The sequence below is a fragment of the Arachis hypogaea genome, chromosome 5 (genome assembly GCF_003086295.3).
Source record: "Arachis hypogaea cultivar Tifrunner chromosome 5, arahy.Tifrunner.gnm2.J5K5, whole genome shotgun sequence".
Taxonomy (NCBI): domain Eukaryota; kingdom Viridiplantae; phylum Streptophyta; class Magnoliopsida; order Fabales; family Fabaceae; genus Arachis; species Arachis hypogaea.
This window is the reverse complement of record NC_092040.1, coordinates 1,856,471-1,884,043: the sequence shown is the minus strand read 5'-3', so window position 1 is coordinate 1,884,043 and position 27,573 is coordinate 1,856,471. Positions and strand designations below refer to the sequence as shown.

General features: G+C 37.5%; 4 protein-coding genes and 1 long non-coding RNA gene across 8 annotated transcripts; 3 read left to right on the top strand and 2 right to left on the bottom strand.

Moving 5' to 3' along the window:
- The first annotated feature begins 1,741 nt into the window (after positions 1–1,741).
- LOC112800079 (disease resistance protein RPM1-like) lies at positions 1,742–5,580 on the top strand. Its single transcript, XM_025842161.3, has one exon. The coding sequence runs from the start codon at positions 2,457–2,459 to the stop codon at positions 5,286–5,288; it is 2,832 nt and encodes a 943-aa protein (XP_025697946.1). The 5' UTR covers positions 1,742–2,456; the 3' UTR covers positions 5,289–5,580.
- Positions 5,581–5,950: 370 nt separating this feature from the next.
- Positions 5,951–9,663, top strand: LOC112800078 (disease resistance protein RPM1-like). The gene has a single exon (XM_025842160.3). The coding sequence runs from the start codon at positions 6,592–6,594 to the stop codon at positions 9,400–9,402; it is 2,811 nt and encodes a 936-aa protein (XP_025697945.1). The 5' UTR covers positions 5,951–6,591; the 3' UTR covers positions 9,403–9,663.
- Positions 9,664–16,248: 6,585 nt separating this feature from the next.
- Positions 16,249–20,184, top strand: LOC112800077 (disease resistance protein RPM1-like). Its single transcript, XM_025842159.3, has 2 exons — positions 16,249–17,020; positions 17,556–20,184. The coding sequence occupies exons 1-2, from the start codon at positions 16,594–16,596 to the stop codon at positions 19,958–19,960; spliced, it is 2,832 nt and encodes a 943-aa protein (XP_025697944.1). The 5' UTR covers positions 16,249–16,593; the 3' UTR covers positions 19,961–20,184.
- LOC140173299 (uncharacterized) lies at positions 20,000–20,643 on the bottom strand. Its single transcript, XR_011861789.1, has 2 exons — positions 20,511–20,643; positions 20,000–20,386 (listed from the first exon to the last, which is right to left on the bottom strand). It is a non-coding gene; the product is annotated as an uncharacterized lncRNA (long non-coding RNA).
- A 337-nt stretch (positions 20,644–20,980) lies between these two features.
- On the bottom strand, positions 20,981–27,050 carry LOC112800076 (protein SENSITIVE TO UV 2-like). 4 transcript variants are annotated; one of them, XR_011861788.1, is made up of 12 exons: positions 26,392–27,050; positions 25,924–25,962; positions 25,687–25,805; positions 25,168–25,226; positions 24,720–25,078; positions 24,322–24,390; positions 24,015–24,100; positions 23,169–23,450; positions 22,975–23,081; positions 22,300–22,454; positions 21,703–22,072; positions 20,981–21,480 (listed from the first exon to the last, which is right to left on the bottom strand). XR_011861788.1 is itself a non-coding variant. In XM_025842156.3 (12 exons), exons 1-12 carry the CDS (start codon positions 26,785–26,787, stop codon positions 21,216–21,218), a joined length of 2,133 nt encoding a protein of 710 aa, XP_025697941.1. In that variant the 5' UTR covers positions 26,788–27,050; the 3' UTR covers positions 20,981–21,215. The 4 variants fall into 4 exon arrangements, 3 of the variants coding, with proteins under 3 accessions (XP_025697941.1, XP_025697943.1, XP_025697942.1); XM_025842156.3 differs by having other exon boundaries at positions 21,876–22,072; XM_025842158.3 differs by having other exon boundaries at positions 21,907–22,072.
- Positions 27,051–27,573: the final 523 nt, after the last annotated feature.

The following is a 27,573-nucleotide window of genomic DNA, read 5'->3' as shown; positions in this document are numbered from 1 at the left end:
ATTTGTCGTAAACGTTAAAATCAGAATTATTAAAAGGAATTTACATAAAAGTAGTCTTAAAAAGGATTATTCCTCTATTTAAGAAGATCTTTTATTTAATTTTTTTTTAGTTTATTTCAGTCACAAAAAAAAATCATATCACAATGCTGATAGAAATTGTTCGATCTTTATAAGCATTTTTATATTAATAATATTATTATGTGCATATTAAAAATTGATAATTATATATGTGTATATTTATGTGTTGTTTTATATATATTTTAAGATTTTAAGATATATTTTGTATTTTAATATGTATTTATATATGTGATTGATTTGTTGTTTATTTTTTTTGTTTATATATAACATGATTGTTTTAACTTTTATATTATGAACAATATATTTGTTTTTGCATTTTTAATTATGATGTTATGTATTTTAACTTTTAAGCCTTTGAAATCAGCGGCGACAGGCGCCTCGTAGGAATGGTCAGCAAAAAAGTTTGTAATCATATACCATAGATTAAATTAAGTGTGGATTTACACAGAATTATTTATACCTATTTATCGAGGCCTGGCCTTTCATATTCAATCATAAACTCTTCATTTTTTAAAGTGTGTTTGTATTACCATTTGCAAACGGAAGTTTGTATAAAATTGATTTTGTAGAATTGATTTTGATCAGAAGTGAGTTAGTATTAACGTGGTTTATGTTTGGTAATTTTTATTCAAAATAAATTATAGTAAACTAAATATTGTTTGGATTACATTATTTAAAATTATTTTTAAATAAAAAATTATAAAGAACATGAATTTAAATAATTATTTTATATTATCTTATAATTTTATTTTAAATATTTAAGTAAATTTTAATATTTTTTAGTACTCTCAATATTTTTTAATACTCTAATAGAATTAATAAAATTATAATGCAAAATAAAAAAAATATTCCATACAAAAAAGAAATAACAATAACAATAAAAGAACTCATAAAAAAATAGAATTTTTATAAAAAAATAATAATATACATAAGAGAGTATTAGAAAAAAGTATTATAAAAAAAATAAACATATGAACAATAGAGAATATAATTGGTACATAGAACATAAAGTTTAATCCAACGTAGGTGAACGGAAAAGTTAGAATTTTTAACTTTTAAATGTGAGTTGAAGACAGGAATCACTTCTGCTTTTACAGCATAAAAATATTGTCAAACATAAAGATGAAACGTTTAAAGAACTCAAACGTGCTTATCTCCTCTCCAACGCAAATCCAAACACAATCGTCTATCCATTTCTTCAGTTAGCAACCAATTTTTTATTTTCTTTCATAACATGATGAATTTTAAAAAATTAATAACTTTGAAAAGTTAAAAGAACCCATGATCACATATTTGAACGTTAATCACTATGGTGATCTTTGCTTAGATTGGAAAAAAGGATTTGATTAGGTAAAGTGGTTTGGACATCATTATCCGCAGTATTAGTACGGCATTCCGTGAGAGCCGCTGAGAAAATAAAATAAAATTTCAAGTGTGATGCTGGTCTAATTTTTTATCTGCATTTTAATTTAGGCATGCTGAGAAAAAGAAAATATCAAAATTTCAAGAGGAACTTTGTATAATTTTTTAAATATAGAAAAATATTGGTCAATATTCCACATCATGGCGCATGGATTGAGTTAGTTTGCACATGATTTGCTCAATGTGCAATCTGTTATTTGTAAGTACATAAGTCTACACCCAAAAAGAATTTGCATAATCTGGACGCGTATTAGAGACCACAATAGTTGATGAAAAACAATAAGAATCAACGTTTCCAGCTAAACAAACTTACTAAGTAACCACCCAGAAGTTACAAGGAAACTCTATGTACTTGTTTTCTTAAAATATTCAGGATTCTGTTAATGTAGCCAAGCCAATTTTGTGGTGAATGTCCTTTAGGCAACCCCAATGGTTAGGCCTTTGCCCTCTCTTCACAGAAACAAATTCATCCCTATAAACGATTTTGGTAAAACACATGACGCAGTGTAGATTCTAAAGTATTGATCAAGTAGTACCATATGCCAAAAGTGATTTGCAGCGACGAGTTTCCTCTTTTAAAATCAGCTTATGATGGATAATATATAATTGGATTTTATCATTGGCAATATCTTGACTTTTAAATTAAAAAACAAAAGTTTGCTCATAGTATGTCTTCTTGTTTTGTTCCCGGAAAATACCATGAAACATCCTTTTCATCGTGTGGAGACATGGTTTTATTATGTAGGACTTTGTGAGCTACAAGCAAAAGGAGCTTAGAAAATAGTAATATAATGGTGGTTGACAATTTCCTTGCTAGTGCTTATTAGAACGCATTCCTGAGAATAAAAACTACAACCCAGAAAACAGGTTCACAAATCCTTCATACAAACCAGACTTCTTAGTTCTTTTATCAAAAAGAAATCATTGAAAAAGAGAGAAGAAAAGATTGAAGTTAGATGGCAGAAAGTCCAGTGTCCTTTCTATTGGACAAGCTGACTACTTTACTTCAAGAAGAAGTGAATCTCCAGAGAGGGGTGAGTGATGATATTCGGCATATTAAAGGCGAACTGGAACGGCACAAGGCCATCTTAAGGGTGGCTGATGCACTTGAAGACAAAGACCATGAACTCCAAGAATGGATCAAAAGAGTTAGAGAGATTGCCTATGAAATGGAAGATGCTATAGATGAGTTCAATGTTCGCCTTGTTGATCAACATATGCATGGCAGCAATTCTTCTCTTACTCACAAGATTGTTTTCACATGGAAAACCTTGAAAGCTCGGCGCCAGATCGGTTCACACATACAAGAGATCAAATCCAGATTGGATGTTATCTCCATGGAGCGTCCCAGCATGTATGGGATAGGCTCAAGGTCTAGTCAGAGGCTATCGTCAAGGCTTGATAGCCAAGGCGATGCGCTTCTGCTAGAGGAAGCTGATCTTGTAGGAATTGACACACCCAAGAAGCAGCTAAGTGATTTGCTTTTCAAAGATGAACCAAATAGGGATGTGATTGCCATTTATGGAATGGGAGGGTTGGGGAAAACTACATTGGCAAAGCAAGTCTATGATGACCCAAAAGTGAAGAAGCGTTTCAGGATTCATGCTTGGGTTATTGTTTCTCAATCTTTCAAGTTAGAAGAGCTCCTGAGAGACCTGGTTCAACAGCTCTACAATGTGATTGGCAAACCAGCCCCTGAAGCAGTTGGACAAATGAGAAGTGACAAGCTCAAAGAGGTGATCAAGAATTTGCTTCAGAGAAGCAGGTACCTGATTGTGCTGGATGATGTATGGCATGTAAATGTCTGGGATTCTGTGAAATATGCTCTCCCCAACAATAGCCGAGGCAGCAGAGTAATGCTTACCACGCGCAAGCGAAACGTGGCTATGTCTTCGTGTGCTGAGTTTGGTAAGGTATATAACCTTGAATTCTTGTCTGAGCATGAAGCTTGGTCACTTTTTTGTAGGAAGACATTTCAGGGGAACTCATGCCCTTCTCACTTGGAACAAGTTTGCTGGAATATCTTGAAACTGTGTGGGGGTCTGCCACTAGCAATTGTAGCAATCAGTGGTGCTTCGGCCACAAGGGATAAGACAAACATTGAAGAATGGCAAATGGTTTGCAGAAGTTTTGGGGCTGAAATGGAAGGCAATGACAAGCTGGAGGACATGAAGAAAGTGCTTTCCCTGAGCTTCAATGAGTTACCTTACTACCTAAAATCCTGTTTGTTGTACTTAAGCATCTTCCCAGAATTTCATGCCATTGAGCATATGAGATTGATTCGTTTGTGGATAGCCGAAGGGTTCGTGGTTGGAGAAGATGGAAAGACACTGGAGGAAGTTGCAGACAGTTACCTCAAAGAGCTCTTGAACAGAAGTCTGCTACAAGTAGTACAGAAAACCAGTGATGGCAGGATGAAGACGTGTCGCATGCACGACCTCATTAGGGAGATTGTCACTTTGAAATCAAAGAATCAGAACTTTGCAACCATAGCAAAAGAACCAGACATAACCTGGCCAGACAAAGTTCGACGCCTATCAGTCATAAACACAATGAATAACATTCAGCAAAACAAGACATTCCAACTTAGATCTCTGCTAATGTTTGCCTTATCAGATGCTAACCATGATTTTTCTCTACATGCAGTATGTTCCACTGGTTATAGGTTACTTAGAGTGTTAGATTTGCAGGATTCTCCATTGCAGGTTTTTCCTGCTCAAGTTGTCAATCTTTACCTTCTAAAGTTCCTGAGTTTGAAGAATACAAAGGTGAAAAGCATTCCAGCCTCCATTAAGAAGCTGCAACACCTTGAGACATTAGACCTTAAACACTCCAATGTCACAGAATTACCTGTTGAAATTGTGGAGCTGCAGCGATTGCGCCATCTCTTGGTGTACCGATATGAGATTGAATCCTATGCTTACTTCCATTCAAAGTATGGCTTCAAGGTGTCTGCCCCAATAGGAAAGATGCAATCTTTGCAAAAGCTATGTTTCATAGAGGTAGATCAAGGAAGTAAGGCCTTGATGATTGAGCTTGGAAAACTTACACAACTTAGGAGGCTAGGCATAAGGAAGATGAGGCGAGAAGATGGGGCTGCTTTGTGCTTTTCCATTGAGAAGATGATCAATCTCCGGTCATTGTCCATAACTGCAATCAATGAAGATGAGATCATTGACATTCACTGCATTTCCAAGCCTCCTCAGTATCTCCGGCAACTCTACTTGAGTGGACGTTTAGAGAAGTTCCCACAATGGATTCAATCTCTCAAGAATTTGGCCAAAGTGCATCTAAAATGGAGCCGGCTAAAGGAGGATCCTCTGGTATATCTTCAAGACTTGCCAAATCTAAGGCATCTTGAGTTTCTTCAGGTTTATGTTGGAGACAAATTGCATTTCAGGGCTGATAAGTTCCAAAATCTAAAAGTTTTAGGCCTTGATGAAATAGATGGACTGAAATCTATGATAATGGAGGAGGGAGCAATGCCTGGACTTAAGAAGCTGATCATCCAGCGCTGCGGCGCATTGACGCAGGTACCATTAGGCATTGAACACCTAAGTAAACTAAAGTCAATCGAGTTTTTCGACATGCCTGAAGAATTGATTTCAGCACTGCGTCCAAATGGAGGGAAAGATAATTGGAGAGTACAACATGTTCCAGTTGTATACTCCACATATTGGAGGGATGGTGGTTGGGATGTCTATTCTTTAGACACTTTTGGGGAGAGAGAGACTGATTCTAGTGCTGTAATGAGAAGTCTAGAGCTTCCTACTCTTTGGAAGGTTTAGCATTCATTCACTATTCAAACTTCAAACTTCTGTTTTCCATCAGATTGCATATGTCAGTCATGGCAACTTTTTTATTTTTTTGCCATCAGATTGTATGCATATTTTGCTTCTTGAATTCAGAGGTTGATGAATAAAATTGTTTTAACATTTTAGTTTACCAACACAAAAAAAGATGGTAGTGTTAATTTGATTACACCAAGTCAAACGATGCATTCAGTGTTACAGCCAGCAGGTTTAATAGAGTAACAAAGAAAGGGGCAAACTAAATAAAATAGTATCTGGTTGATTTTTATTTTTATTTCTCGAAATACTTAGAATTTATATTTTGATTCAGTTATACCATTCATCATATTCTGGAACACCATATGCCTGTGACTGGAATTATGGACATATAATTGGATGTATATGTGTGAAAAGATACCTGGAGGAGATTTTTGCTAGTGGTATCATATTTTTAAATGGTTATGAAAATAACTTAATAATCTTATTAAATGCTTTTTTTACCACAAAGAATCAAATTTATACTTGAGATAGCATGCCAAAGAATATTTTTTTAAAATATTACTGAATTAAAAGTTGTTACACCATAATTTATTTCTCCAAACAGCATGCCATCATTGAATTATTATGCAACACACAGAGGGGATGAATTTCATATTACCACAAAATTAATTCATTAGATAATTATCTAAATAATAATTGAACATTGAAATATATGTTTTGCAATTAAATTAGAGTGGTGTCATGTGCTTCTATGTTGTCTACATGTGTAATATTTATTTTGAAGGTTTATTTGCGTTGTGAAACATTCGTTGAAAAACGTCGGATAGTCGAAAATTCTATGTAGTGTGTTTTGGTAGTGGAAAGATATGGTTTCAAGTTGGTGTTTACGAGCCACAAGCATTGCCTTCAGCACCAAACAGGATCCTTCGTGGAGAAAAAAAATCAATGGTAGCTTGACCATTTCAACCTTGTTGATTATGAATAGTACACCCCTGACCCTGAGAATATAACTTTAGCAATTAAAGTTGAAGACAACTATATATAATCACACAGAAATTCAGAGATATTATCATCAACCCCTTGCATGTTTGCAACTATTACTTTGCAGAGAAGAGATTCTCATTCCATCAAATTCATGCAACTTTTCTGAAAAGAGTAACCAGAACTCCCATTCCATCAAGTTCTTGCAACTTTTTCTGGCAAGTGATAATAACCAGACCTCCTATTCCATCAAATTCTTGTAAATTTCCTATCAAGGGGAAGAGTATAGGCACTTTGAAACGTTGAAGTGCAACAGAAAATGGCAGAAAGTACCGTTTCCTTTCTGCTGGACAAGATGAGTGCCTTACTTCAAGAAGAAGTGAATCTGCAGAGAGGGGTCCAACATGAAGTTCAGTACATCAAAGAAGAACTGGAACGCCACATGGCCATCTTAAGGGTGGCTGATGCTCTGGAAGGAAAAGATCCTGAACTCAAAGTATGGCTTCAACGTGTGAGAAAAATTGCTGAAGCTATGGAAGATGCTATAGATGAATTCAATTATCAAGACAACAAATCATCTTCTACTTTTTCGAAGATCAAGAACATGAAAGCTCGGCATGAGATTGCATCAGAAATACAACAGATCAAATGTAGACTTGAATTCATCTCCAAGGAACGTCCCAGCTTATACAGGGTAGGCTCTAGGTTGAGTCCACGGTTGCCATCAAAGATAGAGAGCCAAGGAGATGCACTTCTGCTAGAGGAAGCTGATTTAGTAGGAATTGACAAACCCAAGAAGCAGCTGTGTGATTTGCTTTTCAGTAATGAAGCAGGTCGTTTTGTAATTCCCATTCATGGGATGGGAGGCTTGGGGAAAACTACATTGGCAAAGCAAGTCTATGATGATGCCAAAGTGAAGAAGCGTTTCAAGATTCATGCTTGGGTTAGTGTCTCTCATCCTTTCCAAATAGAAGAACTCCTCAAAGACCTTGTTCACCAGCTCCATAATGTCATTGGCAAACCAGCTCCTGAAGAAGTTGGACAAATGAAAAGTGACAAGTTGAAAGAGGTGATCAAGAATCTACTTCAGCAAAGCAGGTACCTCATTGTGCTGGATGATGTCTGGCATATAAATGTCTGGGATTCAGTCAAACTTGCTTTGCCTAATAACAACCGAGGAAGTAGAGTAATGCTTACCACGCGCAACAAAAACGTAGCATTGTATTCCTGCACTGAATTGGGTAAGGACTTTCACCCTGAATTCTTACCTGAACAAGAAGCCTGGTCTCTCTTCTGTAGGAAAACATTTCAGGATAACTCATGCCCTCCTCATCTGGAAGAAGTTTGTCAGAAAATCTTAAAAATGTGTGGGGGGTTGCCACTAGCCATTGTTGCAATCGGTGGTGCTTTGACCACAACAAACAAGGCAAACATAGAAGAATGGCAGATAGTTTACAGAAGTTTTGGGTCTGAAATTGAAGGCAATGACAAACTGGAGAACATGAACAAAGTGCTTTTGCTAAGCTTCAATGAATTACCTTACTATCTCAAATCTTGCTTGATGTATCTAAGCATCTTCCCAGAATTTCATGCTATTGAGCATATGAGATTGATTCGCTTATGGATAGCCGAAGGGTTTGTCATTGAAGAAGGTGGAAAGACCCTGGAGGAAGTTGCGGAAAGCTACCTAAAGGAGCTCTTGGACAGAAATCTGTTGCAAGTGGTAGAAAAAACCAGTGATGGCAGGATGAAGACTTGTCGAATGCATGATGTTTTAAGGGAGATCATAAATTTGAAGTCAAAGGATCAGAACTTTGCAACAGTAGTCAAAGAACAATCCATAGTCTGGCCAGAGAGAGTTCGACGCTTATCACTCGTCAACACCACACATAACATACAGCAAAATAGGACAACATTCCAACTTCGCTCTCTCCTAATGTTTGCCTTATCAGACTCACTTGATCATTTCTCTATACAAGCAGTATGTTCCACTGGTTATAAGTTGCTTAGAGTGTTAGATTTGCAGGATGCACCTTTGGAGGTATTTCCTGATGGAATTGTTTCCCTTTTCCTTCTTAAGTATCTAAGTTTAAGGAACACAAAGGTGAAAAGAATTCCCAGTTCCATTAAGAAGCTGAAACAACTGGAGACTTTGGATCTTAAACATTCCCATGTCACTGAATTGCCAGTTGAAATTGTGGAGCTGCACATGTTACGCCATCTCCTGGTGTACCGCTATGAAGTTGAATCCTATGCATATTTCCACTCAAGGCATGGCTTCAAGTTGGCTGCCCCAATAGGAAACATGCAATCTTTGCAGAAGCTATGTTTTATAGAGGCAGACCAAGGAGGTAAAGCTTTGATGGTTGAGCTAGGAAGACTTATTCAGCTTAGGAGGCTCGGCATTAGAAAGATGAGGGAGGAAGACGGAGCTGCTTTATGTTCTTCCATTGAGAAGATGATCAACCTCCAATCACTGTCAGTAACTGCAATTGAAGATGACAAGATAATTGATATTCACAACATTTCCAGCCCGCCTCAGTTCCTTCAGCGATTATACTTGAGTGGTCGCTTAGAGAAGTTTCCACAATGGATTAGCACACTCAAGAATTTGGCCAAAGTGCATCTAAAATGGAGCCAGCTAAAGGAGGATCCTCTGGTATATCTTCAAGGTTTGCCAAATCTACGGCATCTTGAGCTTCTTCATGTGTATGTTGGGGAGACATTGCATTTCAGGGCTAAGGGGTTCCCAAGCCTGAAGATTCTAGGCCTTGATGATTTAGATGGATTGAAACACATGATAGTGGAGGAGGGAGCAATGCCTGGTCTTAAGAAGCTCGTCATGCAGCGCTGCAAGTCGTTCAAGCAGGCACCAAAAGGCATTGAACACCTAAGTAAACTAAAAACAATAGAGTTTTTCGACATGCCTGAAGAGTTGATTACAGCACTACTTCCGAATGGAGGCCAAGATAATTGGAGAGTTCAACATGTCCCAGCTGTTTATTCCTCATACTGGAGGGATCGTGATTGGGATGTGTACTCACTGGAGACTTTTGCAGAGAGAGCCTATGACTGCAGTCATGATGCTGCTATGAGTAGTCATGAAATTCGCACACTTTGGAAGGTTTAAATGAGTTGGTTTTCTTTTTCTGTTTTCCATCAGCTTGCATAATGACAGCAAATGTCTTTACAAGTTTCAACCAAATAAATCAAGGAGCATCCTTTTGCTTCTTGAGTTTAGAGACTGGTGAATAAAATGTTCAATACTTTTGGTTTACAGACGGATTTGGATTTTGTAGCTGTGAATAAAATGGTCATAGGGTTACTATTAAACTGTTACACTGATGGTACTATCCTTATAAGATATCATACTTTTGTACTTTTTCCTAAATGTACTTTTCCCTTGCAATTCAAAGCTCACTGATTCACTGAACCGAACCCAGCCATTCCCATCAGTTCATGGTTCAGCAGCCATTTCAAATCATGTTAAAAATTCTCACCTCTTTAAGTACTTATGAAATGGTTATATGCCTTCTAAATTTATATTCCCTCATGTGAACTTTAACACTAGAAAGATTCGAAGATAAACTTAGCTCTTTACGCTGAAAACTATTTGATTGGGTATGAGTATAATGAGTACATCATCAAACAGTTAATGGGTTAGAGTCAACAAATCAAAGCCATCATAATAATTAATAAGTGAATGCATTATAGAACTCATGTCTAACTTTCTACAAAATATGTGTCCTATTGACATGATCCAATAACTTAAATTTCAATCTACGACTTTTTAGTTAATATTTAACCTGTTATTCACATAATTATCCATTGTTTACTAACCACTTAAAATCCGTTCCTTCTTATTTAAAACATCTAGCTCCTGAAACCAACAACAACAAAAACAAACAAACAACTGAAACAAGGGAAAAAGAGATTGCAGTTTACGTGATTTCACTCCTAAGCGTAGCTATGAAGTATAATTATTCTTTTTTGGAATACGTGTGTATGTGTTCGAAATTTTGAATATTGCATTCTAGAAATCTTGCTGCTCAAGTTGTAATAGACTTCTTTGTACTAACGTAAATTAGAGCGACAGAGCGGTTCCTATGTCCCTATCCTTCCTCGAGACTAACTGTACCTCAGTACCTATGACTTTGCTTCTAACATCAATCCATTTCGTCTTTACCTATGATTTGGTTCCTTCTAAGTTCATCATTCTTCCACTATGGATACAGTAGCTATCGGATGACGGTGCTTTGTTTAGGTCGATGAGACAAAATTGAAATATACATGTCAGCTAGATTCATTGAACAAGTTATGCTCATGGTTTGCATTGAAAGACCAGTAATATCCTTTTTGTGATGTCACCCGTAGGTTATAAAAACACGAAATATTAGATTATAGTATTTTTTTATATTATATATTTGTATGACAGAAAATCATGATTGGTCCAGCATAAACGCTTCCAGAGTCCAGACAATGACACCATTCCACAAAGCATTGAATAAGGCAAAGAAAATTGATCTTATCCCAAATGAAGGGAAATGCTAAAGAAATAGCAAGGTTGTATTCATGCTAAAGAAGATTACCCTTTTCAGCTCCTAAATGACGTTCTTTTTGGGTCGATCTTTTTCTTTTTTTTTTCCTCTGGCAGTTGTGTATTGAGTTAATGTTCAGAATAGTATCATATTATTTGTGTGTCAATTTGATTCTCGAAAGATTAGATGTCTCAAATTGATTTATGGAAAACAGAAACATATAATAACGAACCAAATTAATCCTTTTATCAATTAAATGATGATATGTAACATAATAATTTATATCACATGTTATTACCTAATTAACTCCGCCTATGTTACACTTGCGGTACATAGCCGGTCCCAAGCCCGGATAAAGGAGGAGGGTTGTGTTAGGTCTTCGGCAACCAACGTAAAAATATAGCCGAACCCCCCATGACATGAATCAAAGACATTATTGCGCTAAAGCTAGGTCGTTACCCGGAAGTAACGCGCCGTATGGCTCGAGTACGGTGTCAAAGCAAGAGCTGCTGCATCGGTGCCCGGATGTAGTGTTAAATGAGCAAGGGTTCTCGTGTTTTCGTGAACGGACGAGGGTAAATAAGCTAGTTCACAAAGGAAAAGGTAAAGGTCGAAGCGACAAAAGGTTGAGATTTGGGACATGGAACATAGGCACTCTAACAGGAAAGTCCATGGAGGTGGTGGACACCATGACAAGGAGGAAGATTAACATTATGTGCCTACAAGAAATGAAATGGGTTGGTGCAAAGGCTAGGGAGTTGGATTCTTCTGGTTTCAAACTTTGGTATACAGGAAAGGTGAAGAATAGGAATGGAGTTGGAATAATTGTGGATAAGCAGTGGAAGAAGGACGTAGTTGATGTCAAGAGGGTGGGAGATCGGATCATCTCTATCAAACTTGTGGTGGAGGGAGGTGCTTTCCAGTGATTAGCGCCTATGCACAGCAAGTGGGTTCGGACGAACAACACAAGATAAGGTTTTGCGAGGATCTAGAGAGTTTGGTTCAATGCATACCTTTGGGAGATAAGATTTTCTTAGGAGGAGATTTAAATGGCCATGTTGGGAGAGAAGTGACTGGATATGGGAGTATTCACGGAGGCCATGGTTTCGGGGTGATCAATGCCGAGGGTAAAACTATTTTGGACTTTTCCTCAACTTTTGATCTTCTCATCGCAAATACATGTTTTAAAAAGAGAGACGAAATCTTATAACCTATAAGAGTGGCATGACAAGCTCTCAAATCGACTTCTTCTTGTTGAGGAGAGTCGACCGGAAATTTTGCATTAACTGTAAAATTATCCCGGGAGAGAGTTTGACAACACAACATAGGGTGCTCGTCATGGATTTTCGCGTTGAGCAAAAGTTGAGGAAAAGACATCATACGAAGAACCCAAGGACGAGGTGGTGGCGGATGAAAGGTGAGGAACAAAGAAGCTTCCTAAGACGGGTAGGAGAAGAGGCAAAGTGGGATGGGAATGGAAGCGCGGAAGAGATGTGGAGGGAGATGGCAAAAGTTATTAGAAGAACAGCAAAAGAAAGTTTTGGTGAATCTAAAGGAATAGGACCAAGAGACAAGGAGTCCTGGTGGTGGAATGCGAGTATACAAGAAAAGATAAAGATAAAAAGAGAATGCTTTAAAGAGTGGTCTTTATGCCGCAATGCAGATAACTGGGAAAAATATAAGGCGGCTAAGAAAGAGACAAAAGTGGTTGTAAGTGAAGCAAGAACAAGAGCATATGAGGGTCTCTTCCAGTCTTTGGGCACGAAAGAAGGAGAAAAAGGTATATATAGAATTGCAAAGAGCCGGGAAAGAAGAACGAGAGATTTGGATCAGGTTAAGTGCATAAAGGATAAGGATGGAGAGGTGTTGGCTCAAAAGGAGAAGATTAATGAAAGGTGGAAGAGTTACTTCTACGAGTTATTTAATGAGAGACAGAAGACTCTTCCGAGCCTTGGTCGATTATGCACAAGGGAAGAAGATCAAAACTTTGACTACTATCGAAGGATTCGAGACTTCGAGGTTAAAGAGGCTCTAAAGCAGATGAAAAATGGCAGGGCAGTAGGACCTGATAATATCCCGATTGAGGTTTGGAAGGGTCTTGGAGGAAAAGGCATCAACTAGTTAACCAAGCTTTTTAATGAGATTTTAAGGTCAAAGAAGATGTCTGATGAGTGGAGAAAGAGCACCTTGGTACCTATCTACAAGAATAAGGGGGATATACAAAGTTGCGGAAATTATAGAGGGATTAAGCTTATGAGTCATACTATGAAGTTATGGGAAAGGGTGATAGAACGGAGGTTGAGAAAAGAGACACAAGTAACAGAGAACCAATTTGGATTTATACCAGGCAGATCTACCACTGAAGCGATATACCTATTAAGAAGGATGATGGAGAGGTATCGTAGTAATAAAAGGGATCTACACATGGTGTTTATTGATTTGGAAAAAGCGTATGATAGGGTACCAAGGGAGGTCTTAAGAAAGGTTTTAGAAAAGAGGAGAGTAAGGATCGCATATATTCGGGCAATTAAAGACATGTATGATGGGGCCACAACTAGTGTGAAGACTCAAGGTGGTGTGACAGAGGAATTCCCTATTGGTATAGGATTACACCAGGGATCATCCTTAAGTCCATACCTTTTCACTCTTAGAAGTACTCACAGAGCACATCCAAGAGCCTGTGCCATGGTGCATGCTTTTTGCCGATGATATCGTCCTTATGGGAGAGTCAAAGGAAGACCTAAATAAGAAGTTGGAGTTATGGAGAGAAGCTCTAGAAGTGTATGGTCTGCGCATAAGCCGTAGCAAGACGGAATATATGGAATGTAAGTTCAGTCTGAGAAGGGAAAACTCCAATATAGAGGTGAAAATTGGAGAGAACACCCTACGAAAAATTAAAAGTTTTAAGTATCTTGGGCGCATCATACAGGATAATGGAGAGATTGAACATGATGTAAATCATAGGATCCAAGCAGGTTGGTCAAAATGGCGGAGTGCATCTGGTTTTATATGCGACAAAAAAGTGCCTTTAAAACTTAAGGATGATCCTTGGTGTAATCCTATACCAATAGGGAATTCCTCTGTCACACCACCTTGAGTCTTCACACTAGTTGTGGCCCCATCATACATGTTTTTAATTGCCCGAATATATGCGATCCTTACTCTCCTCTTTTCTAAAACCTTCCATAAGACCTCCCTTGGTACCCTATCATACGCTTTTTCCAAATCAATAAACACCATGTGTAGATCCCTTTTATTACTACGATACCTCTCCATCATCCTTCTTAATAGGTATATCGCTTCAGTGGTAGATCTGCCTGGTATAAATCCAAATTGGTTCTCTGTTACTTGTGTCTCTTTTCTCAACCTCCGTTCTATCACCCTTTCCCATAACTTCATAGTATGACTCATAAGCTTAATCCCTCTATAATTTCCGCAACTTTGTATATCCCCCTTATTCTTGTAGATAGGTACCAAGGTGCTCTTTCTCCACTCATCAGACATCTTCTTTGACCTTAAAATCTCATTAAAAAGCTTGGTTAACTAGTTGATGCCTTTTCCTCCAAGACCCTTCCAAACCTCAATCGGGATATTATCAGGTCCTACTGCCCTGCCATTTTTCATCTGCTTTAGAGCCTCTTTAACCTCGAAGTCTCGAATCCTTCGATAGTAGTCAAAGTTTTGATCTTCTTCCCTTGTGCATAATCGACCAAGGCTCGGAAGAGTCTTCTGTCCCTCATTAAATAACTCGTAGAAGTAACTCTTCCACCTTTCATTAATCTTCTCCTTTTGAGCCAACACCTCTCCATCCTTATCCTTTATGCACTTAACCTGATCCAAATCTCTCGTTCTTCTTTCCCGGCTCTTTGCAATTCTATATATACCTTTTTCTCCTTCTTTCGTGCCCAAAGACTGGAAGAGACCCTCATATGCTCTTGTTCTTGCTTCACTTACAGCCACTTTTGTCTCTTTCTTAGCCGCCTTATATTTTTCCCAGTTATTTGCATTGCGGCATAAAGACCACTCTTTAAAGCATTCTCTTTTTATCTTTATCTTTTCTTGTATACTCGCATTCCACCACCAGGACTCCTTGTCTCTTGGTCCTATTCCTTTAGATTCACCAAAACTTTCTTTTGCTGTTCTTCTAATAACTTCTGCCATCTCCCTCCACATCTCTTCCACGCTTCCATTCCCATCCCACTTTGCCTCTTCTCCTACCCGTCTTAGGAAGCTTCTTTGTTCCTCACCTTTCATCCGCCACCACCTCGTCCTTGGGTTCTTCGTATGATGTCTTTTCCTCAACTTTTGCTCAATGCGAAAATCCATGACGAGCACCCTATGTTGTGTTGTCAAACTCTCTCCCGGGATAATTTTACAGTTAATGCAAAATTTCCGGTCGACTCTCCTCAACAAGAAGAAGTCGATTTGAGAGCTTGTCATGCCACTCTTATAGGTTATAAGATGTTCGTCTCTCTTTTTAAAACATGTATTTGCGATGAGAAGATCAAAAGTTGAGGAAAAGTTCAAAATAGTTTTACCCTCGGCATTGATCACCCCGAAACCATGGCCTCCGTGAATACTCCCATATCCAGTCACTTCTCTCCCAACATGGCCATTTAAATCTCCTCCTAAAAAAATCTTATCTCCCAAAGGTATGCCTTGAACCAAACTCTCTAGATCCTCCCAAAACCTTATCTTGTGTTGTTCGTCCGAACCCACTTGCGGTGCATAGGCGCTAATCACATGGAAAGCACCTCCCTCCACCACAAGTTTGATAGAGATGATCCGATCTCCCACCCTCTTGACATCAACTACGTCCTTCTTCCACTGCTTATCCACAATTATTCCAACTCCATTCCTATTCTTCACCTTTCCTGTATACCAAAGTTTGAAACCAGAAGAATCCAACTCCCTAGCCTTTGCACCAACCCATTTCGTTTCTTGTAGGCACATAATGTTAATCTTCCTCCTTGTCATGGTGTCCACCACCTCCATGGACTTTCCTGTTAGAGTGCCTATGTTCCATGTCCCAAATCTCAACCTTTTGTCGCTTCGACCTTTACCTTTTCCTTTGTGAACTAGCTTATTTACCCTCGTCCGTTCACGAAAGCGCGAGAACCCTTGCTCATTTAACACTACATCCGGGCACCGATGCAGCGGCTCTTGCTTTGACACCGTACTCGAGCCATACGGCGCGTTACTTCCGGGTAACGACCTAGCTTTAGCGCAATAATGTCTTTGATTCATGTCATGGGGGGTTCGGCTATATTTTTACGTTGGTTGCCGAAGACCTAACACAACCCTCCTCCTTTATCCGGGTTTGGGACCGGCTATGTACCGCAAGTGTAACATAGGCGGAGTTATTCATAATACTCGAAATATTCAAAAGCATATTATAAGTTTCTTTTACATGTCAACAAGTACTTTACTACTTGTGATGCTGTCATATCTAACATTTTATAAGTGAAGGAAAATGTCATGAATCTTTATCTCTTTTCATGACTCTTACTTCTTAACGGGGAAACTAAAACCCCATTTCCTCGGGTGGCCTATCACAGGGCACCAGTAATTGCATTAGTGAATAAGAACAGGAAAAATCAATCGAAATTACTCAGTTACCAGTCAGCCAAAAGCGTGACTTTTAGATTAACCAATAAAAAAAGGTGCCTTTACGGCTGAGAAACTATAAAGAAATGAAATTCATATAACTAAGTGTGAGCCATTTCGAGAGGAAAATCAGGACTAACAGAGAATATGTGACTAACCTGGAAAAGGAAACAATCATGGCTGAGAGTGCCATAGCCTTTCTTCTCCAAAGATTAGTATCTGTGTTTGAGAATGAGGTGACATGGTTCCCAGGCATCCAAGAAGAAGTGGTTCACCTTAAAGGACATTTGGAGGTCATAAGAGCCTTCTTAAGAGTTGCAGATGCAAAACAAGAGAGTGACGAGGAACTCAAAGTTTGCATTAAGCAACTCAGAGACATTGCTCATGATGCTGAAGATCTTCTCGATGAACTAGAACTTGTCCAGGCATATGATCACACAAATGGATTCTCTGTTATTCTCAGTCGATTTTCTGGCCAAATCAGGCATATGAAAGCTCGCTATCGGATTGCTTCTGATTTAAAAGGCATCAACTCCCGCATGAGAACTATTTTGGGAGTCCTAGCTAAATTTGACACTGCTTCACAGGCTTCAAATTATACAGGTAGAACTAATTCTGCCACTCTTTCAAGCTAAAGTATTGACTGTTGAGTGTCCTAAAGCTAAGGCTCAGGACTTCCAAATATGCTTTTTCCCTTTTTTTGATAAAATCAGTTATGCTATTTTTAATTCTACATATCTATTTTCCTTGGGTTCTAGCTGACTATTAGCTAGATTTATAGTCAGTGAGCTTCTGCTACTTTCTAGTTGAAGCTTTTCACTATACTTATTTGTAACACATGCTAAACTGTTCTCTTTAGTCTTTCAGGGGTTGTTTGTGTGTTGAGGATTCAGAGTGGGAGGGAAGGGAAAGATTTGCAGAGAAATTGACTAATAATTACTCTGCAGACCTTCCCTTTTCATTTTAAAACCTCGTGTCATAAACATGCCTTATATTACTACTACTACTACAGAATAGATCGATCTATAAATGCTTCCCCTAGACCAAAAGCTTCATCTGATATATTATAGATACCATCAATTGGCCATGATATACTTTTCCTTTGTGAGAATGGTATAATAAATATATTCTTAAACAGGTAAGGCATGGCATGATCAACGAGGGGATGCCCTTCTCCTGGAGAACACTGACCTAGTGGGTATAGAGGAGCCAAAAAAGCAGTTGATCAGTTGGTTGATCAAAGGATGCCCAGGGCGTAAAGTAATTTCTGTTACTGGTATGGGAGGGATGGGAAAAACCACTGTGGTGAAGAAAGTGTATGATGATCCAGAAGTAATAAAACACTTCAAAGCCTGTGTTTGGGTTACTGTTTCCCAGTCTTTTAAAACTGAGGAGCTTCTCAGAGACTTGGTCCAGAAAATCTTTTCTGAAATAAGAAGACCGGTTCCAGATGGCCTGGAAAGCATGAGGAGCGATAAGCTGAAGTTGATTATCAAGGACATGTTGCAAAGGAGGAGGTACCTGGTGGTATTTGATGATGTCTGGCATATGCATGAATGGGAAGCTGTCAAATATGCATTGCCTGACAATAACTGTGGCAGCAGGGTCATGATCACCACACGGAAATCTGATTTAGCCTCTGCCTGCAGCATACAATCCAAGGGTAAGGTGTATAACTTGCAACCCTTGAAAGAAGATGAAGTCTGGGATCTATTTACTAGAAAGACCTTTCAGGGAAAATCATGCCCCTCCTACTTGACCAGCATTTGTAAATGTATCTTAAGAAAGTGTGAAGGCTTACCCCTGGCAATTGTAGCAATCAGTGGTGTCCTGGCAATGAAGGACAAGTGCAGGATAGAAGAGTGGGATATGATTTGTCATAGTCTTGGTGCTGAAATTCAAGACAATGACAAACTTGGTAATTTGAAAACAGTACTTGGCCTCAGTATTAATGATTTGCCTTACTACTTAAAATACTGCTTCTTGTACTTGAGCATCTTTCCTGAGGACCATCTGATAGAGCGCATGAGATTGATTCGCTTATGGATAGCAGAAGGATTTATTGAAGCCAAAGAAGGCAAAACACTGGAAGATGTTGCAGAAGATTACCTCAAGGAGCTCCTGAACAGAAACTTAATACAAGTAGCAGGGACAACGACAGATGGAAGGGTCAAAACTTTGCGCATCCATGATCTCATACGGGAAATCATCATTTTGAAATCTAAGGATGAAAACTTTGCAACCATTGTCAAAGAACAAAGTGTGCCATGGCCCGAAAGGCTTCGACGCCTTTCAGTGCATAACACGATGCCCAATGGACAGCAACAGAGGTCTGTTTCTCAACTCCGTTCTCTTCTAATGTTTGGGGTTGCTGAACAGTTATCCTTATGCAAACTGTTTCCGGGAGGTTTTAGACTGCTTGCTGTTTTGGATTTTCAAGATGCACCTTTGCAGAAGTTTCCAGTAGCTATCGGTGGCCTATATTGTTTAAGGTATCTAAGCTTAAGGAATACAAAGGTGAATATGGTTCCTGGAAAAATATTAGGGAAGCTGAAGAACCTAGAAACACTGGATCTTAAGAAGACTTCCATCACAGAATTGCCTGCAGACATACTAAATCTTAAGAAACTTCGCCATCTCCTTGTGTATCAGGTTAAGGTCAAAGGTTATGGAGAGTTCCATTCTAAACTGGGTTTTAAAGCCCCCTCTGAAATAGGATACCTACAGTCATTACAAAAGCTTTGCTTTGTAGAGGCAAATCAAGGCTGTGGTAAGATCATTAGGCAGTTAGCGGAGCTATGTCAGTTAAGAAGGTTAGGCATCAGGAATCTGAGAGAGGAAGATGGCAAGGCTTTCTGTTTGTCCATTGAGAGGTTGGTCAATCTCTGTGCCCTCTCTGTTACCTCTGAGGGTGAGAATAAAGTCATTGCTCTAGAATTTCTTTCTTCACCCCCTCCATATCTGCAGCGCTTGTATTTGTCAGGACGCCTTCTAGACTTACCTGATTGGATGCCTTCTCTTCATAACCTGGCCAAGTTGTTTCTGAAATGGAGCTGTTTAGAACAAGATCCACTAGAATATCTGCAGGATTTGCCAAACCTTTCACATCTCGAATTACTTCAAGCATACACCGGCGACACATTGCATTTTCAATGTGGAAAGTTCAAGAAGCTCAAGATTCTAGGCCTTGACAGATTTGTTGAGCTAAAACAGGTGATTCTGGGGAAGGATGCAATGCCATGCCTAGAAAAGCTTATCATCCAGCGTTGCCAACTGTTGAAAAATGTGCCATCAGGCGTTGAACTCTTGACTAAGCTGAAAGTCCTGGAGCTTTTTGACATGCCTGATGAACTAATGAAGACAATATGTCCACAGGGTCCGGGAAAAGATTACTGGAAAGTTGCACATATACCAGAAGTCTTTTCTACCTACTGGAGAGACGGGGCTTGGGATGTCTACCCACTGGAAAGTTTCAAAGACTGTTCTCCACGGTCTGGCACTGTCATGCGCAGTGATGAACGCAGCACTCTCTCAAAGGTGTAGCTTTATATTAAACACCAGCAGCATGTAAATTCATGTAAATAACCTAAACTTTGTACATAGAAATAATTGTACAAAGTAAACCTCACTTCCTGTACAGATGTCAGCACTCTGAATAAAGGTGTAGGTTTTAATTCACCTTTGTATAATCTATGATTAATGTAAATAGTGTAAATATTGCTCAATAAACACACTGTATATAATTCGACTTACGTTACATATCCTAATCCTATTTCTCTCCCAATCATTTTACGATTACTACTTAAAATAGTGCATTATCAGAGCTTCCTATTGCAAGATTGGTGGTATAATCAATGCATTATCAGTGCATTACCTTCATGAACTCCTAAATCCTGATATTGATACTGAACGCATCAAATTGTTTGAGCTCCAAAAGGTTTTGCGTGAATTGCTTCCATGACCTCGATTCTGCAGACAATTCAACAACAAAGGAATTCAATTCGTAAAGCAACTCTTTCTTTCATGAATGATTGAGATCGAAATGTATTTAAGAGAGAAACAGTTACAACGTTGAGAGAAGCAGCTTCCGAACCTGGAGCACATTGTTATTAGCGATGGAAGAAGAGAACGGAATAGAGATATTACTCAAATGCTTTATGCTTCAATAAATCTCTGAAGCGCGATCACCGTTATTTGAAAACTTCTTAGTTTTATATGAAGCTGATGAGTTCTGCTGGCAACGGCTATTTTGTCTCATATTTTCAAAAGATTAAAAAAATTGTATAAAAAATTTTCAATCATACTATATGTACTCCAAATATTAGTCACAAAATCAGTCACACATTACATATTAAAATACAAAATATGAATTACAAATATATAATAACTGATTTAGTAATTTATTTTTAGTACACACATAGAATTTTTTAAAAAATTGAAAAAAATTATACAGTGCACAATTATACATTAAAATATAAAGAAAAATGTTTCGTAGGTATGCCGTATGGTATGGACACAAGAACCATATCCAAGAGATTTTCTTAATAACATTAATGATAAACATTTTATCCAGTAAAATTTTCTTTATGAATGATTGATGGCCACATTCAAAATTATACAGCCTCGGTAGTAAGCCTTCCACTGCTACAAAATTTTAGGAGACAGATTTCAGTGTGAAGCCAATACAAATTTTCTCCCCAAAGCAAAATTTACAAGACTCAATTCCTACCGTAGTAGAATGGTACGTGTACAAACATGCATATATTATATATACAAAATCTAACGGAAAGATGGGGCTTCATAATAAGTCATCTCCTAAATATGTGAATACCCTTTTCTTGAACACACGAGCAAGGTCAACGATTTCAGTTTCTCTTATATGCTTCACCATGCTGTCCTGTAGAACGCACTCATTTATCTTCCGAGATAATCTGATCGCAACATCTACTGTCAAACCAGCCATATCCCTTGTGTTCGATAAGCTGCGCAACACAGTGGCAGAATACGAAGGATTCGACACAAGTCTGTTCAGTAGTATAAGTATCTCCCGCATCAAAATGGTCCTGATAAACAGTTTCTCAGAATGAGTCAAAGGAAATCAGACTTAGAATCACATAGCATACATGTGGAACGAACTATTTTTGATTAAGTATTCTCAAAGAAGAACAAATCTATATGCGATCTTTTACCATTCATTTAAAATGTGAGACCCGGACAAGACAAGATATCAAATAATGAATGGTAAGAAATCACAGATGACCTAAAGCAAGAGGACCTATTCTTACCGTGATTTACTTGGTAAAAAAAATGATACTACAAAATAAATGAGAAAATAATCACAAAAATAATTGAGTATAAATTTAGAGATATCTTAAGAAAAGTAAAGAAGACGAGAATTGAAGAGGAGAATAAATAAATTTTTGGTTACTGTATTCAGACAGTCCAGTTCTTTTTTTACCTCTCCCTAGAAATCTCTGACAGTTCTTTACCTACTCTAGCTTCATGGTCCACCTCTGATACCAACAATTGCAAAATCAGCATAAGATAGGTTACACCCCTAGAAAGCCTGTGTCCAATGAAAATTTCAAAACCAGGTTTCCCGGACGATGCAAGGAATGCCAACACAAGAATGGCATTTCTGCTTAATTTCAACTCCTGAAATTCCAATAACTAAAATGTTAAGTGGAAACTATTTTGAAATAATAGACATCCATTTAATCCGTTTCTATCCAATATTAATGAACAAGAACTTTTAATCTTCACTGTTTATTCCAAAGTTCAAAAAGCGTGCTTATTTTATACGCATATGTTAAACGAAAAGACATTGGAATCAGTAAGCCACACAAAAATATTCCAAAGTTCAAAAAGAGTACTTATTTTACCAGTAAGCCACCTCCACAAGATGCTACACAGTCACCCAATCCCTGAAGGATGGTTCCAAAATCTTTGAAATCAGAAACAGATGCATGACCATCCATAGCACTAGTACTTTCCCCTTCTCGGCAACCACAGCAAAAAGTGGCCAACAGGTTTGGACCTTAAACACATGAAAGTGAAATATTATAATGGTATATAAAAGCCTTGGGATAAAATTAATGGAATGCTTGAAAAATATAAGGGCTTGTTTGCTCTTCTGCATTTTGATTTTTAGTATTTTCTATTTTCAGCATTTTGTGTAGAAAAAAAAGAGAAAACAGCAACTGTTTTCACTTCCTGTGTAGCTCAATGTAACAACTAACAAGGCAACAACCTTGGCATTTCGCTGAGGCTTACTCCCCATATGATCAAGTCTTGATTTAACAAATTAAAAAATAAAAGAAAATCCCACCAACAAAAAGAAAATCCCACCAAGATCAAAACAAGTAAATTATAAGCTTTCAATAGATCATTTCTATTAAAAGATGCTTTTCTACAAAGAAATAAGAAAAGACATGAATGAGGCATAAAGTCTATATATTGTAACTGAAGAAAAAAACAACTAAACTGAAGGAGATAGGGCCCAAACTATGTAGCACTCAATGCAAAAATATTGGCAAATATCATTGGTGCAAACTTACAATTTAACGCTAAATAAAGAAGTCTTAGAGCATGTCTTCTGACAATAAGTCCAGCATCCTTCTTAAGCAATCCTGATATAGTTTTAAAGAGTATATTCTGGTTAAACCTGCATTTATACAAATTACACTTGGGTTAAACATAATGTCTCTGAAAATCAAATTTTGAACATAAAACATTATTTTGGAAAACTTACTGGGCCCTCTCAAAGTAAGCATTACTCTTGAGAAGAACCATATTTATGATGGACACTGCCTCCACCCTGACGCTTTCTTCTTTGATCCTCATGACAATTTGGTGCATTGTCTCAAAAAGGTTAAGCCAATTTACATGAGTTGGCGGTGCATTTTGAAGGTTCCAGCACTCCTTTCTGCTTAGTACTTCTTCATTGAAGAGCGTTCCATCTTTAACACTTTCTAATTGAATAGAATCCACGGTTTTCTTCTCAATGCAAATTTGTTCAGTATAGACATTGTCCCTGAGCAGAGTGCACTGGGAAGATCAAATCATAAGTTCACAAGTAGGCTGTATGGCTTAACATAAATGCTCAACATGATTAAACAATTTCTTACTACAACTAAACATTTTTTTATCAAATCAATAATGATAATTGACGATTAACCAACCAACCATTCTTTACCCCAGAGCCCATTCTTCCACCCAAACATATTATTACACCAAAGGAACATGAAAACTGTATAATGCAGGGAGAGAAAAAACGAAATAACCCTTCTCTACATTTATCATATTTTGTTGCAGCTCTTTGGTTAATATGGCAAGTTTCCCAAACCGAGCACCAATTCAATTTTTTTTCCCAGTGTTATTATCATAGTGAACAAACCAAGTCCAGACATGAAGCGCTGGAGCACTGTTTCATTTGTAGGTTAACAAAAAATGTCATGTAATACAAATACCAAGAGAACAAAAAGAGAAAGGGACCAGCTTGAATTGCAAGTTCGAGTGTACCAAAGATAAACACATTCAATCAATATGAAGTTGCTAAAAACAAGGGTAGATATATTGTAACTTAAGTAACACAAACCTTCTTCCCGAATTAATTTTCGATTCCTCCAGTAGGAACTTCAGAAGATTATGCAGTATAAATAGAGAGCTCTGGACAATAACAACCTAAGCAACAAAAGAGAATTTTGTCAGCAAAGGATGTAACACAGAAAACAGGAGAAAAGGGTAACATCGGACATCTTTCAAGAATTAGACCACTACTATTCTTAAGATATCATCCATGCTACAAGTGTTTGAAACATTGCGATATGATCTTACAAGTGCTTCAAATAAGGCATTTATTGGAGGGGGGGAAAATCAGTATAATAAAAGCTCTGAGTCCTTACATTTTCCATACTGCAGAGATCAAGTAATGGTTCAATCATATTTTCCAATACGTATGTTCCATCATTTACCTGCAATACAAGCAAACAAATAGATGAAATACAACCTCAACTACCATTATTGAAAAATATAACCAACTAAATAACAACAGGTCAATGCATCCAATACACAACTAAGAAATGTGTAAACAACCTAGTTGATAAATTAACCACAAATAAATTATCTCTGATGATGAAGCTAATCTAAACAAAATATAGATCACCAATCACAAACCTATTTTACACACTAAACAAATAAAGACTGAGATGCCCAGACTTAATTGCTAAAAATGTCAGCTTTATGTTTTATAGAGAACCAATTTGAACAGTGAATGAGAAAGAATGTCCAGTTAAATTAATACCTTTGTCAACACAAGATAGAGATGTGACACCTTGGCTGCTTCTGCAGTATGAAAACAATCCTTGAGATATTGTATAGCTCTTCCAGATGAGCTTATATCTGAGAGTAATTTTCTTTGTATTTCAGAGGGAAGACTCATGCTCATGAATCCAAAAAGAGTATGAAAGTATCTATGGCAACACACAAGCAACTTCGATATTGCATTACTTCCCAGTCTTTTGCCAACTGAAGTTCCCTGTATTGCCAGCAACTTCTGGGAAAGATCAAGATAAGCAGGGACAGCATTGCTTAGAGAAGCTTGAGCTTCTTGGTGACTAACCATGTCAGTTTCAACCCCCTTAGATTTAAAAGTTTTCTCAACTAGCACACAACAAAAAATCATGTCAGGGTGACATCATGTCAGATGCCAACAGAATTCTTTCAAGATAGCACGGTAAATCATGTCTCACCACTTGGATCTTTTGATGACATTCCATTTTCAAATGAGGAGAATTTATGATTGTCAGGCCTGGCAACAGACATTAATCAGTTATTCATAGTTCAGAACCAAGAAATAGAACAGTGATTTCATTGAGTACAACAGAACTGTTTAATAATGTAAAAGAAGACAGAAAACATAAGGGCTACTTCAGGTGAACCATTTGTTTAGCTGATACTGTTGATTAATACCAAATTGGCAAGGCTATAGGTTATGGCCAATCTTGCTGTAGACTATCGATAAGTGATATAAATTAGACACACGCAAAAAAGTACATATTCTAGAGCAGTTTCACTTAAAAAGACTGAATTTTATTGTTATTTTCTGATTCAGACCATAGGCTTCCTAACACAAAGTCCAATGATTATGAAATAAAAGCAACAATACGTTAAATAGCTAACATGTAATCCTGATAAACATTAAAAGGGGAAGAACCAAATAACTGGAACATCTATATACAAGGTGCAAAACAAAATAAAAACTGGCTCACTTGTCTACAGACTTGGAACAGTTAGCACGCGCAATTGCTTCTTCGTTCTTCAAAGATATTAATCTGAGTTGTTCCTCTTTCTTGTCTCTTTCCTTTATTAACATGAGACACTCCTTCTCCTGAAAACAAGCAACTGTGTTACAGCATACCACCAACTTACTGAAACTTGTAATTACAAAGGATGACGTTTTCATCAACCAACAACAAAATGAATGAGTATAGTTTATACCAACATACCATATTTGCAAGTTGATTTGAAGCACGTCCCAGCTCCGTCTGATCTTGCCATCAACAAATTAACATCAAGTTCAGTATAAGAAAAAAGCTTAACTGAAGCTTAGCTATTTGAACTCCAAGTTCATCAATCTACTTTAAAAGTGCATGCAGGTAGGGGCTGATCAACAGTTAACTATATAAACCAGCATTGATTTTAAACGGTCCTCTAAATCCGATTACCTTACAGTTTCAACACCTCAATTAGCAAAACTTATCCTAACACTGTAATTATATTTTGAAATATCTAAAAGGCATTGCCACTGTTACCAAAGACCGATTCCGTCATAGACTCCTACTATCAAAATAATCATAACACAATATGGCATCATATTACTGATGGTTAAGGCAAATAAAAAGACTGACACAACTTTCAATTCCAAGCTTGCACACCAAAACCACAAATTGTTTGATATACATTTTTGACATTACCTTCAGCCGTTCGATTTCGATGTCCTTATCGGAATCTTGCGGTCGAGGAGGAGCAGAGGCAAAACCGGAAGAAGAAAAAGAAGATGTATAAGAATAATGAGAAGAGGGTTTTGCGGGGCGAGGGGGAGAGTGGTGCTGATGATGACGATGGTGAAGAGGAAAAGAATCGAAATCGGGAGCCCTCTGAGAGAGCTCTCGAGGAGGAGAGAACCCTAAGGGTTCACAAACGGAATGCGGTGGCGGCGGTTGTGGCAGTTGTGGCGGGGGTTGTTGTTGTTGTTGTTGTTGTTGGGTTGGTTTGGCGATGGAAGAGAGGACGAGCTCTTCGGCTTGGATGAGCTGGTTGAGCATGGCGTCCTCCCAGTCATCGAAGAAAATGTCGTCGCCAATGTCCATCGTCTTTGTGAAGCAGTGAACTCAACAGTTGTAAGAGCTTCTCTTCCTTATTTATCAAGGACCAACCCTATTGCTCTCTTTCTCATTTTTTAAATGAAATAAACAAATTCAAATCTCAAAAGGGATCTCACTTTGTTCATTTCTTGTTGTTTAACCCCTTGATTAGGGTATTGTATTTACTATTTAGGACCCGCAACATATACCTGCCTCTGAGTATTCAATTCGACTAAGATCAAATAAGATTGTCAATTCGATTTGTAACAAATAAATCGGAGGTCGAGTCTTAATTCTATCTAAATAATTCACATTTTATATATGTATGTATTATATATTTACTTAAAAATATATTTTAGATGGATGTCAAATCAAATATTATCAAATTAAAGTTATCTGTTAATGATTTAACACGTCTTTTTTTTATAAAAGTCAATTCTATATTAGTAATATATAAATATAAAATTATATCAAATAAAATGCTTATAGATTTATATTAATTTTATTTGTGTTAGTATTATTAATTTTATTAAAGATTTTTATATAGAATTAAATATTTGATGTTTTATATTATTTATGGGATAATTGTGTTATTTATAGAATGATTGTGTTGTTTGTATTAAATTTTTAATTTGCATGCCCATCAAATTATATAATAATGTTACATCTTTTTTGTAATCTGCGAATAGAGCTGGATACTTGCAGGTTCAGAACATGTAGGGTTATGGTTGGAATGTTTTTAACCCGCGAGTAAGGACTAAAACCCCAAAGTGGTCCTTGAGATTGAGATTG